Raw genomic sequence first — 14,186 nt, forward strand, 5'->3', positions numbered from 1 at the left:
TGGCGGTTCTGTCAGTGTTGGCGGTGATTGTGGTGTAGGTGATGTTGGTGGTTTTGGCAGTGTTGGCGGTGTTGGTGATATCGGCGGTATTGGTAGTGTCTGCAGTGTTGGTGGTGTAAGCGATGTTGGTGGTTTTGGCAGTGTTGGCGGTGATTGTGGTGTAAGCGATGTTGGTGGTGTGGGTAATTTTGGCAGTGATGGTGGTGTAGGCGATGATGGTGGTGTTGGTGATTTTGGCAGTGTTGGTGGTGTAGGCGATGTTGGTGGTGTTGGTGGTGTAGGCGATGTTGGTTATGTTGGCGGTGATGGCATTGTAGGCAGTGATGGTGGTGTAGGCGATGTTGGTGGTTTTGGCAGTGTTGGCGGTGATGGTGGTGTAGGCGATGTAGGTGATTTTGGCGGTTTGGGCAGTGTTGGCGGTGATGGTGGTGTAGGCGGTGATTGTGGTGTAGGTGATGTTGGTGGTTTTGGCAGTGTTGGCGGTGATGGTGTAAGCGATGTTGGTGGTGTTGGTGATTTGGGCAGTGTTGGCGGTGATGGTGGTGTAGGCGATGTTGGTGGTTTTGGCAGTGTTGGCGGTGATGGTGGTGTTAGCGATGTTGGTGGTGTTGGTGATTTGGGCAGTGTTGGCGGTGATTGTGGTGTAGGCGATGTTGGTGATGTTGGCGGTTTTGGCAGTGTTGGCGGTGATGGTGGTGTGAGCGATGTTGGTTGTGTTGGTGATGTTGGTGGTGTTGGCGGTTTATGCAGTGTTGGCGGTGATGGCAGTGTTGGTGTTGTTGGTGATTTCGGCGGTATTGGCAGTGTCTGTGGTGTTGGTGGTGTCGGTGGCGACAGGATCATAATGCATAACTAAAAAAAAATTGTTTAAATGAAACTTACTATAAATGTTTACAGAGAAATTTACTTATTTGAAATAATTAAGCAAATGTACAACAAGAACCTTTACTCCAGCTGCAGTTATCATGGAGTTATTTACCTTGTTCTAAACATAAAAGAATAATCTAGGCAAATGTTTTGTGCCACTCTTAATTTTTAAGATTTCCACTAAATTGTGACTAAAGTTCTCTCGATTGGTTTAACCTCTTAAGAAGCAATTAAAATGTTTAATTATAACGAAGATTTTGTTGTTGTTTTTATTTCATAGATTTTTAACTACATTCATGAGAAGTAAGATTATTAAACGAGTCAAATGTGGGCTCTAAATTATCGCGTTTTGTTTTCACTTGTCCGGGGTATATCTCATAAACTATTAGTGGTATCAACTTGAAATTTCTCATGTGGATAGATCTAATTGAGGGCAAGTGCAGAGCACAAGAACTGTTACTCTTGCTTCCATATTTTCAGTTATTGCCCTTGGTAAATTTTCATGCTTAAATTTTTGTCTGGGGCATATCTTGTAAAATATAAGACTTGTCAACTTGAAATTTCATATAAAGATATATTTCATGGAGGGCAAGTGCAGTGCATAATAACAGTAACTCTTGCTTGCTTAGTTTTAGAGTAATTGCCCTTTGTTAATTTTCATGCTTAAAGTTTTGTCCGGGGCATATCTTAAAGAATATAAGAGGTATCAACTTGAAACTTCATAGCTAGATAGATCTCATTGAAGGCAAGTGCAGTTCACAAGAACTGTCACTCTTGTTTCAAACAGCTAAGAAATTAAATAAGAAATTTTGATGAATTATTTTTTGTCTAATATATAATGTTTCAATACTGCATATCAAGTTTGTGCAGTTAAATTATTAAGGAGTGTCTTTGTCATGGAAACACTTAATACATCAATGTCAGGTTAGACTTGTTGAGGATAATTTTTGCGGTAATGCAATATTACAAGGATTATTATGAATCATAATTATTGAATATTATTAGGATAATTTTTGCCGTTATGCAATATTTGAAGGATAATTATGAAAAAAAAAAACGAATTTGACGAAGATATTTTTTGCAGTTATGTGCAAACTATTTCAAGGATATAATGAATAAAACCAAATTTTATTAGAATATTTTTTGCCCTTATACAATATTTCAAAGATATAAGTAATAGTTAAATGACATGAATTAAATTCATAATTATTGAGAATTGGTGGAGTGAGCGTATTATCACTTAAGGTCATGTGACTTTAGAATACAACATCATTGGCTGATATAGTATGTCAACACAAAATCTGATGCAGAAAGTGTATATCGGATGAGTAACAGTCGGCAGCCTTTTATACACCCGTGAAAGTTGAAGTTCTTAATGATTAAGTCTAGCACTTAATAAATGCCTTTCTGCAATTTCATTGGCTAAAAATGTTCAAAAGAGTAATATTGAATTAGATGAGAATAGTTTTTGCAGTCATGCAATATTTCAAGCGTATAATGTCTGAGTATTGAATTTTGAAGTTGCACCTTTGTTGAGATGATATCAATGATCGAAAGAGGCTTAAGGACTTCATTTCTTATTCATGTTTTGTCTGCAAAATACATGTTATGATAGAACTTGATTAATCTTACTTAAAGAAAATCAATTTCTCAACTTTATAATGAAGAATTCTCAATTTTATTATCTGCATGCTTTCCAGTGATTTTTAGATTTATCAGTGAAATAAATATAATATTTCACTGTTTCAATCAGTGACGTTTGGCATACAATTTTGGGGCACATTTCTGTAAATCTATACTACAATTAATTATCATTTTATATCCTTTTTAGGCATGTAATAAAAAGAAAAATTGCTTGCAAGAGTGTAATATTGCAATATTTTACTACTCGAGAACAAAATTGGTAAATATTTAACTCGTGGCTATGCTATTAATAATTGTAACACAAAGCTTAAACTGCACACTCATTGAAGTGTTTTACAATCTTCCCTTTTCAAAAAATGTGCTCAAAATGCGCTTAAAAGTGCATTTTTATTAATATGCATATTTTTTCTGCATTTTAAATGCTGTTTTTCTGCATAAACGTTTATCTAATGTAAGTGCATTTTAAGTGTTTTTTGTGTGTGTTTTGTGTGTTTTTAGAGCATCTTTTGTTATTTTATTGAAGTGATTTTTGTGTGAAGAAGAAGAAATGAATTAAAAGTTTTAGTTTCAATCAGGTTTTTGTTCATAACAGAGTGCATTTTAAGTGTATCAATTTATTTTAAATTGCATCTTTTATTTTAAGCAATTTTTGAGTCACCTGAGTAAGTGCATGATGTTACAGTGAAACAAACAATTATACTATATTTAATGCTCGAGGGAATTAAAACTGCATTAGATCAGCTTTAGATTATGTAAAAAAAAAAGCCAAAATGTCATTTTCAGCAATTATGTCCCAGAATGGTTGATTAGATTGAAATGAAACAATGTCCCAGAATCACATCTCGGGCAAAACATTCAAGACGATCATCTCCTCTTGTACCATTTAAGTGCTTGCTTGTTGCCGCATCTGAATGTGTTGCATAATAATTGACGCTTTGATTATTGCAAATTTTTAACTGTTTTTGAAGAATTGATGGTTTTCATTCAGGTGTCCCTCGATCTCTTTGGTCACCAGTGGTATTTAGTTTCGATCGATTGCTCCTAGTTTGCTCTTTGATAGCCTTTTTGTACACTTGAGTTTTTTGCGAGATGTATCTAGAAAAGAAGGTAGAAAACAAGTATGCATGTGCAAGGTCACATTAATTAAATATGTAAAACCATGTGAGTATAGGCTGTTACGCTATAAATGATAATACTGCGTGTGTGACGCAATATCACTTTAAACTTTTTTAAGGATTATAATTCGACTTTTTTACATTTTATTGGGGTATGGTATGCAATGGGGCTGTTCAAAATGGGTGGAGGTCGAAGGATTTGATATTTTTGATAAACAACAACCATCGTTAAAGAACGGAGTGTTAATGTAAATATTCATGTTTAAAGTAACGAAACTTGGTGTGATAAATGGTTTACAATTATATGGTTTACAATTATATATGAGTCAAGTTATTTTAAATTCTGCAAAACTTAATTATTTTTTATTTTATTTGTGAACAGGTAGCCTTAATGTTAACAGTCCACACATAATAATTTTGTGATCAGATTTAGTCTAAAACCACACAATTTTATGTTTTGGGCCCTACCATTATCTGACTGTCAATCCTTGTTACAGTATCACCGCAATGTTGAGGGACAGACAATCCGGGTGGGGATCTGCGCCATGGAGAAGAAGGCTAAATCCAAGCCCATGAAGGAGATACTCACACGTCTCGGCAGATTTGAACACCTTCAGGTAAGGCCTAAACAAAATACTTCTTGTTCGTGTTACCCGACCCCCACCTACAAAATAGGTGCCAACCCTACCCGTCCTAACCTTACATACACAATAGGTGCCAACCCTACCCGTCCTAACCTTACATACACAATAGGCGCCAACCCTACCCGTCCTAACCTTACATACACAATAGGTGCCAACCCTACCCGTCCTAACCTTACATACACAATAGGTGCCAACCCTACCCGTCCTAACCTTACATACACAATAGGTGCCAACCCTACCCGTCCTAACCTTACATACACAATAGGCGCCAACCCTACCCGTCCTAACCTTACATACACAATAGGCGCCAACCCTACCCGTCCCAACCTTACATACAAAATAGGTGCCAACCCTACCCGTCCCAACCTTACATACACAATAGGTGCCAACCCTACCCGTCCCAACCTTACATACACAATAGGCGCCAACCCTACCCGTCCTAACCTTACATACACAATAGGTGCCAACCCTACCCGTCCTAACCTTACATACACAATAGGTGCCAACCCTACCCGTCCTAACCTTACATACACAATAGGTGCCAACCCTACCCGTCCCAACCTTACATACACAATAGGTGCCAACCCTACCCGTCCTAACCTTACATACACAATAGGTGCCAACCCTACCCGTCCTAACCTTACATACACAATAGGTGCCAACCCTACCCGTCCTAACCTTACATACACAATAGGCGCCAACCCTACCCGTCCTAACCTTACATACACAATAGGTGCCAACCCTACCCGTCCTAACCTTACATACACAATAGGTGCCAACCCTACCCGTCCTAACCTTACATACAAAATAGGTGCCAACCCTACCCGTCCCAACCTTACATACACAATAGGTGCCAACCCTACCCGTCCCAACCTTACATACACAATAGGTGCCAACCCTACCCGTCCCAACCTTACATACACAATAGGTGCCAACCCTACCCGTCCCAACCTTACATACACAATAGGCGCCAACCCTACCCGTCCTAACCTTACATACACAATAGGCGCCAACCCTACCCGTCCTAACCTTACATACACAATAGGTGCCAACCCTACCCGTCCCAACCTTACATACACAATAGGTGCCAACCCTACCCGTCCTAACCTTACATACACAATAGGTGCCAACCCTACCCGTCCCAACCTTACATACACAATAGGTGCCAACCCTACCCGTCCCAACCTTACATACACAATAGGTGCCAACCCTACCCGTCCTAACCTTACATACACAATAGGCGCCAACCCTACTGTTGTAATAGTCTGTCAGAGCTACAAATAAGGGTCGTAATAATTACGACATAAATTCAAACAGCTGTTCGTACCGGTACGAATAAAAAAAAATAGGGCATAACTTTCTCTGAGTATTTTTTTCCATTTCAACACTAGCCGTTTTGATGAAGTATTTTTTTTACCGTTTTTACACTAGCCGTTTTGACTAAATGTTAAACGGTTTGTTAAAACAATTCACTATCCTACGCTATGTAACTGTAAGGGGACGTAACCGCTGCGTAGCCTTTTTTAATCAATTCTGTGTAAATCAACTAACACAAAATTGAAATGTTGCTCATTAGATTAATCAGGTCTCGATATTTGCTGAGCAACATTTCAATTTTGTGTAAGTTCTTATATATGTGCTATAAAAGTTTATTAAATAAAATAAGTCATTCATATTCGTATTTTAATGTACCAGTACTCTTTAGAAATTGCCATTACACTTTAATGAATGACCCAAGGGTGTACCATACACTTTACCAGATTGCAAAAGGGTGTAAAATACACTTAAGTAAAAAAGTTATCTGTAGCTCTGGTCTGTTGGTTCTAAAGAAAAATAATAAAAAATAAATTTGTCTGTGTTTAGATATGTAGTTTAAATATGCTATACTTATAAATACTGATATACTGGCCCAAATTTCTCGAAACTTCTTAAGCTTAACAGGCTTAAGTCGCTTATTTCAATTAGCCCAAATACATAATTATAATGGTTTTTGATGGATAAAAAATGGTTTCTTCTAATAAGCATACAGATTTTTCTTATATATTTTCTAAAACCACTTAAAGCTGTAAATATTATGCACATTACAGAACAACAAAAATAGTGAGTTTAGCTTAATCCTGTTATAAAGGACTTAAGAAGTTTCCAGAAATCCGGGCCTGATTACTATCATTAAACGCCATTACCCAATTACAACAGCCATTACCCAATGACAACAATAAAGTTCTTACATAAAGCCAGTAATAACAAAATGAAAAAAAGCCTGCCTACTCTACCTGTTTTGGGACTAGGTGTAATCTTAACTTCATAAATTGTTTCTTTTGGCCAAATGGAACTTGAAGGATGTGAAATTTCCATACAAAAAAAACAAGGAAGATATGCCTTCAAACCTGCGTAGTAAATGTTTTATGCATTTTTGATACCCATGACCTTTAGTCACGATTTTCCGAAATTCTTAAAATAGTGACATACCCGGTAGTGTTTTTGTGAGTGCAGTTGTATTTATCAATTTAATTTTTCATGAAAATGTATTTATAGCAAATAAACAAGTATTAAGTATGATAATAAATTACCCTACATTACGAGTGCATTAAATTCGGTATCTATGAACCTAATGATAATGCGTAAATATCCTTATCTATGAAGCTTATGGATGGAGATGTAAAAATGCCTACCATATAGTAAAGGTTAATTAATTAAAACTGATTAAACACCTATTGAAATGCCCCTAGAAACATGTTACCAATGAAATAAAAGCTACGCATTGCGTGTGGAAGTTCCCATAACTCTTGTCCCAAAACCCTCTAAGCCGCATTTAAAAATAGCTTCAAGATCAGAAATGGGTTGTTTTAAGCAAGAATTGGATGAAATTTATACCTTATTTGAAGAAAAACAATTTTTTTATGCACAATTTCCTATCAAATGTTAAAATGATCAGGTATATTATAGATATGGGGTAAATGTTAAAAAATAAGCTGTAAAACATTTTATGACGAAGATTTTTGCCCCATGCTACACATCATTTATAAGGTTTTTAATGTCCCTATTCTCGCTTAGGCCAAAAAAAATAATTGTTTGTTTAGGGTAACCTTCCCAAAATTTCTAGGTAGGGTAGGTAGGGATTTATTTTTTTGTTTGCGTAAAGTCTAAAAACCAGTGATATAACAAATAATCAGATAAGTTTGTTATATTTACGTTTGAAAATTGATGTTTTATGTCTATAAGCGTTACTAATGCGTTAGGAAAAATGAATTTTTTGGCAGTTAATACCAAACAATCGAGATCTGTCCTTTTGTGAATTATCTACTATGACTTTAAAATTGAACGCATTTACAGATTCCAAAATCAGCTCATTATGGGACAATTTCTTAAAAAGTGTCAAAACTGACAATCTGTGAGAGTGCAGCTCTAAAACTGATTTTACACATATGTTCATAACGGGTTGCAGGTGTTTGTTTTTTTTGTACCATTTTAAAGGGCCAAAATTTGGCCCCAATCCTCTCCTTTTAAAGTTTATAATATTATTTTATAATCCGTCCGTCCGGCTCTGTAACTTTCTCTTGTATGGACAGATTTTAAAATTACTTGCCACATGTGTTCCACATACCAAGACGACGTGTCGCGTGCAAGACCCGTGTCCCTACCTCAAAGGTCAAGGTCACACTTAGTGTTTATTCACAATGGAGTGCTGCATATAAGGACATAGAGTATAGGTTGTCGTGTCCGGGCTGTAACTTTCCCTTGTATGGACAGATTTTAAAATAACTTGCCACATGTGTTCCACATACCAAGACGACGTGTCGCGTGCAAGACCCGTGTCCCTACCTCAAAGGTCAAGGTCACACTTAGTGTTTATTCACAATTGAGTGCTGCATATAATGACATAGAGTAAAGGTTTCGTGTCCGGGCTGTAACTTTCCCTTGTATGGACAGATTTTAAAATCACTTGCCACATGTGTTCCACATACCAAGACAACGTTTCGCGTACAAGACCCGTGTCCCTGCCTCAAAGGTCAAGGTCACACATAGTGTTTATTCACAATTGAGTGCTGCATATAAGGACATAGAGTATAGGTTGTCGTGTCCAGGCTGTAACTTTCCCTTGTATGGACAGATTTTAAAATAACTTGCCACATGTGTTCCACATACCAAGACGACGTGTCTCGTGCAAGACCCGTGTCCCTACCTCAAAGGTCAAGGTCACACTTAGTGTTTATTCACAATGGAGTGCTGCATATAAGGACATAAGAGTATAGGTTGTCGTGTTCGGGCTGTAACTTTCTCTTGTATGGACAGATTTTAAAATTACTTGCCACATGTGTTCCACATACCAAGACGACGTGTCGCGTGCAAGACCCGTGTCCCTACATCAAAGGTCAAGGTCACACTTAGTGTTTATTCACAATGGAGTGCTGCATATAAGGACATAGAGTATAGGTTGTCGTGTCCGGGCTGTAACTTACTCTTGTATGGACAGATTTTAAAATAACTTGCCACATGTGTTCCACATACCAAGACGACGTGTCACGTGCAAGACCCGTGTCCCTACCTCAAAGGTCAAGGTCACACTTAGTGTTTTTTCACAATTGAGTGCTGCATATAAGGACATAGAGTATAGGTTGTCGTGTCAGGGCTGTTACTTTCCCTTGTATGGACAGATTTTAAAATCACTTGCTACATGTGTTCCACATACGAAGACGACGTGTCGTGTGCAAGACCAATGTCCCTATCTCTAAGGTGAAAGATACACTTAGTGTTTATTCACAAGGGAATTCTGAATATAAGGACATAACAGTGTAGGTTGTCAAGTATGGGTGGTATTTTTTTATGTTCAGAGGCAATTTAAAATAACTTGCCATATGTATTTGACACGTAAAGGCAAGATCAACTTTTCATGTACTGACCTTGTTCGTAGGTCAATGTCACATTCGGGGGCATTCGTCACATACTGTGACAGCTCTTGTTTTCTCTACTTTGGTATAAAATCCCCTTTAAAAAATATGTTGATAATTTTGTAGAATTATAAAGGTTTGTTGAAAATTATATGAACCATGTAAGTACTTTTTACCCCTTTTTGCCAAACAGCGCTATTTTCTTTCTGTCAAAATGCCCCTCCACCAAAAAAACACATTGTCTTTATGTTCTCATTTTTTCGATTGTGAATTTCTCCATATTGTACCATAAGGCATTGCTTTATATGTATGTATATAGTGTGACAAAGTCAGATATTAGCTGTGTCATCACTCTCTAATGGAGGTGTCAGTCTGCGAGTATACAGTTGAAAATTGGTATTCTAGGAGCTATTAAACGTCTGATGGAAAGCGTGGTCTGTAAGGCTTCCTTCTATCGAGGTATAATGATTAATTTAGCTTCCGTTTGGTTGTGTGAAAATTGACTGTCAGATTTATATGACATGAGAACATCTGCTGTCCCTCATTGAATGTTAAGGAAGAAAATGGTGTTGCCATAACTGGGGGAAAATTGTTATTTTATTGGCCTGCCAAAAACCTGGGTCTGTCTGTCTGTCTGTCTGTCTGTTGGTAGGTCAGTCCATCTGTTCACACTTTTTATGTCTATTATTAACAACTTATCAGCCTTTCAAGATACCAGATTCATACTTTCTAAACTTTTTCTCAGTAACAATTACACTCTTTTGTGACAAGTTATGTTTAATTGGTGTCAGATTTACAGCCCTTTGTATACTTAGAAATTATGACAAATATTTTGGTTTTGTTAACAACTTAAAAAACTATTCAAGATATTATATTCAAACCTACTTTACAATTTTATTATCATGGAATAAAAGCAAAAAAAGCCAAAAGAAACAACCAGATACAGATATTGTTATTATAACACTTGTATTTTATAACCCTCCATCCATTCATGATTTTACACAAAATTTATGGTAGATATTAAGATATGGAAGTTGATCCATAATTCCGTATCTTATTGAAATCGCATTCTTACATAAGTTTTTATCACCTTTTAAAAGGATCTGAAGCTTAGGTTTGCATTAAAGATGCGTTCTCACAGATTGAACGTATTGACAACTTTTTTTTGTCTGGGAATTCTTGAGCCAATTTTTTCGTAAATGTCTGGTAACCTGAGTGATATATGACGTGACCAAAGATCAGATTGCAGTTTTTCATATTTTATGGGCAAAGTTAGGGGATTGTCTTATAAGCGGAATGCCTTAAATAGACGGGGAAATACGGTACACAATCAAATACTCATAAAAGGTGTTTTACGATTATGACAGTAGCTATGTCCTTTGGCCAGGGAAGTGGGCCAAGGCCCTTTCAAAGTGAAAATTTTAATAAAACATGTCTTGCTTATATACATATTTTTTTGGTAGGGTTTAAAAGAAGTAAAACAAAAATAGCCTACCTACCTGCCCCTTTTTATTATTAAAGTCAAATGAGCATGATTAAATGCATTGAAATTATTGTTGTTTTTTTCCATCAACCTATATTGTACGCCTTTAAAATGTGTGTCGATTAAGACAAAACAAATTAATTACTAATTGTAGCCTTATTTTTAATGTTTTTGAATACATGAATATCCATAAAAACATGAGTGTTATATTTTTAGCTGGAAGTATTTGAAGAGGATACCATAAAAAAAAAGCCGGTGTCAGAGTGGCCCGTTGTTGACGCATTTATAGCATTCTTCTCCACTGGATTTCCGTTAGAGAAGGCGATTGAATACAAGAACCTCAATAAACCATATGTCGTCAATGATCTCGAAGCCCAGTATTCACTTAAAGACAGGTAGGATGGTAGTTTAATAACCTTTATTTTATAACCTAGGTTTAATTTTAGTGCAAAAACTCCTACCTGCCATAACTAAGAAAGATTAAGATATTCAAATGAAACTTGGTACACATGTTACCTTAGACAATACACACCTGTCAAATTTCATGGCCCATTACTCTGGCTTTAATACAGTCAAACCCCATTGGCTCAAACTCCCAGGCAATGTTGAAAATACCAGGGGGCCGTTTCAGTAAAGGATTTTAGTCGTAACTTCAATTGTCTTAAATCTGTATAAAGATTACCAACAGTAATACATCATATTGGTCATACTTCTTTATCTCTGTGTTCATTTTAATGATGGTTAAAGCTCGTTTCACTCAAATTTGAAGCAGAGTACTGGAACAATAATACTAAGATAATTTCAATTTACGACCAAAATCGACTAAGATCTTTATTGAAACGGCCTCCTGGAGCCTCGGAAATCGCTTGACTGTAGTTGTTTGATTTTGTAACAATAGGAAACAATTGTTAGTGTTTGCTGCACAGCTCTCATGTTTTATATTTTATATTCTCTTAAGACTATTTAATTGCATTGGGTTTTTCTGCATGCTTTGAGTCACATTCCGTGACAAAAAAGCTTCGCTAAAGCGTCATTAAAAACGATGCGGTTTTGGCCAAGAAATCGGAAGCTTTTGCGAAACTTTCAAATTTTTCAATAAAAGCACAGCTTTTGCGAAGGTTACCTTGGTATTCTTGGCCAAAAAGTGCAGCTTTTGCAAAACTTTGTGTGGTATTGGCCAAAAAGCGCATCTTTTGCAAAGCATCTTCGTTTTTTTTGGCTTAAAAGCACATTCACCAATTGAAGACTCTCACCCTGGTGGGGATTAAACCCACAACCTCTAGGGTGAAAGGTGTAGCCTATACCAATAGACCTTTCTTACCCTGCTCCCCTCCAACCCACAACCCAAATTGGGTGAGACGCAGTCACCTATACCCCTAGACCATTTTCACCCTCTAATCTTATAATTATGTTTGTCTACATTTCAGACGAGAAGTGTACAAGATCCTAGTCCGTGAAGGGATAGCCCATCCCAGATACTCAGTCCTCAATCGAGACGAAGAAGAAAAAGGTACTACACTGTAAAACCAGAATTTTTATGTCCCCAGAAACTCTCAGATTTTGATTAATGTGAGCATGAAAGTTAAGTTAATTTACAAATTGACACGAAGCTGTAATCAGATTATTAAAGGAAGAATAACTTGATTAGTTGTCTCCAAGTCAGTGTGGAAAGTTTCCTTACGGTTAGTTTCCAACAAATTGATGTGGTTGTCATAGTAATTAGATATATTTTAGTCCTTGTTAAAAACATATCAAGTTTTCAGGCTAGTGATTTGTGAAATATCATTTGTATTAAATTGTGTTTGTTTGTTTTTTGACTGTCTTTTGATTTAGTTTAGTGGCTTTCAATTGTTTAAAACTAGCTAACTCTTTGGTTTAGGTCATTAAGTTAGATGACATGAATTAAAATGTTAATGATTAAGAATGGGCGTAGTGAGCGCAGCAAATGATTTTGGCTAAAAAAAATGGAGCCTGCAGGCAAAATTAAAATGCAATTCTTTCATGATTTTGTTTGAAAACAGCAGTATGCAAAGTGATACAAGTTTTTCCCGTTTTGATTCATATTTAGTGCAGTATCATTATACAAATCCTGAACAACTGCAACTTTATTCTCCCCTGTAAAGGAATGGTGATTATACGGCATGAAGTATTCATTTAATACACAAGTCAGGTTTTCTTTGAGTTCTCGAAGACTTATAATAACACATTTAAGCATTGTTATGTGCGACATGGCTTCATTAGGAAGGATATTTGGCATGATTTTATTATAATGAGTGAAATAAAATGAAAAATAGGAATGGTTAAACTGACAAAGGATTTGGTATAGTGTTAGCAAAATTAAAAAGAACAAAAAACATTTGTGTGATTCTTAATTATTTATTTTCTAGGTGAGTTTGAAGAAAATGATGACGCAATAGAAGTGAATGGCGTCAGTTTCCAGCGTCCCTTTGTGGAGAAGCCGGTGGACGCGGAGGACCATAATATATACATCTACTTTCCGACGTCTGCAGGCGGCGGGTGCCAGCGCCTCTTCAGGAAGGTCAGACATTGGAGTCCACTGTTCAAGAATTTTGTACGCAGTCCCATTTACAATGGCCTCGTAAACTTGAAAAGACGTTCAGATGCTCACGGTTTCTTTCGTGTTTTGACTTGTGACTCGTTAGGAGTCTATAAATGGCATGGTTGAATGGTTACGGTTTTGTTGTGCTCATTCTTTGTTTCCATTTTACATCCTCGTTGTTTAATTAACGAGTTTCAAATGATTATTTTTCTCATAATTTTGGTATGATTCTTTCTTGTCTGTTAGTTTTCTCGTCTGTTATCTTTCTTGATTATTAACTTACTCATTTATAACTTTCTCGGTTATTAACTTTCTTGTTTGTTAATTTTCTAATTTATTAACTTTCTTATTTAGTTAACCATTTAAAACTAAGCTTTTTGAATGTTGATATTTTTGCATGCATTACCTTTGGAATGAACTTCAATAAAATTTATTTGCTTCTGCATTTTATTCTTTTAATTTCATTTTTCATTTGATCATGTCTTTATTTTTCAAATTGCACTCTGTCAGCGAGATAAAACTAATTTAGTTTTCATTTAGCCCCCCAAAAAATGCTCACTGAAAAAAAAAATGCTCTGTGCACATTTGAATTATTGCTCTGTGCACTCTTGAAGAATTGCTCTGTGCACACTTTTGTAGAGCAGTTTTATTCTGATTTAAGTTTCACACACTGCAATTAGAATTTAGATTTGTCATTAATGTTAGGAGTCAAAAGGCCAAGATATCGTGGGTATCTGGATGTGTAGCATGTAGCCAACATGTAACCATGTGCTTTCTTTTAAACTTTATTTTGATTGTTGTAAAGATATCATTGTTCTTTGGAATGTCTGCAAAAGTTCATGTATTTCAATGTGCAGAAATTGTCACATTGTTAATTACAAGTAAAATTATCTATAAGTCTTTACGTGTGCATCTTTCCACACTGTTAATCAACATGCGCTTCGTGCAAGTTGCGGCAGAAGATTCAGACACTGCCTTATCTGC

General features: G+C 36.3%; 1 protein-coding gene across 22 annotated transcripts in view; it reads left to right on the forward strand.

Moving 5' to 3' along the window:
- The window catches only part of LOC128232525 (inositol hexakisphosphate and diphosphoinositol-pentakisphosphate kinase 2-like), an 88,344-nt gene that overhangs the window by 23,686 nt on the left and 50,472 nt on the right, over positions 1 to 14,186 (forward strand). For 20 of the 22 annotated variants that reach the window (XM_052946132.1, XM_052946123.1, XM_052946130.1 and 17 more), the window contains 4 exons: positions 4,124 to 4,243; positions 10,859 to 11,037; positions 12,070 to 12,152; positions 13,030 to 13,214. In XM_052946132.1, coding sequence (XP_052802092.1) covers positions 4,124 to 4,243; positions 10,859 to 11,037; positions 12,070 to 12,152; positions 13,030 to 13,214 — 567 coding nt within the window. The remainder of the gene's footprint in view (positions 1 to 4,123; positions 4,244 to 10,858; positions 11,038 to 12,069; positions 12,153 to 13,029; positions 13,215 to 14,186) is intronic. The other 2 variants (XM_052946128.1, XM_052946133.1) reach the window with 1 other exon arrangement.

This window comes from Mya arenaria, chromosome 4 (assembly GCF_026914265.1).
Source record: "Mya arenaria isolate MELC-2E11 chromosome 4, ASM2691426v1".
Classification (NCBI taxonomy): domain Eukaryota; kingdom Metazoa; phylum Mollusca; class Bivalvia; order Myida; family Myidae; genus Mya; species Mya arenaria.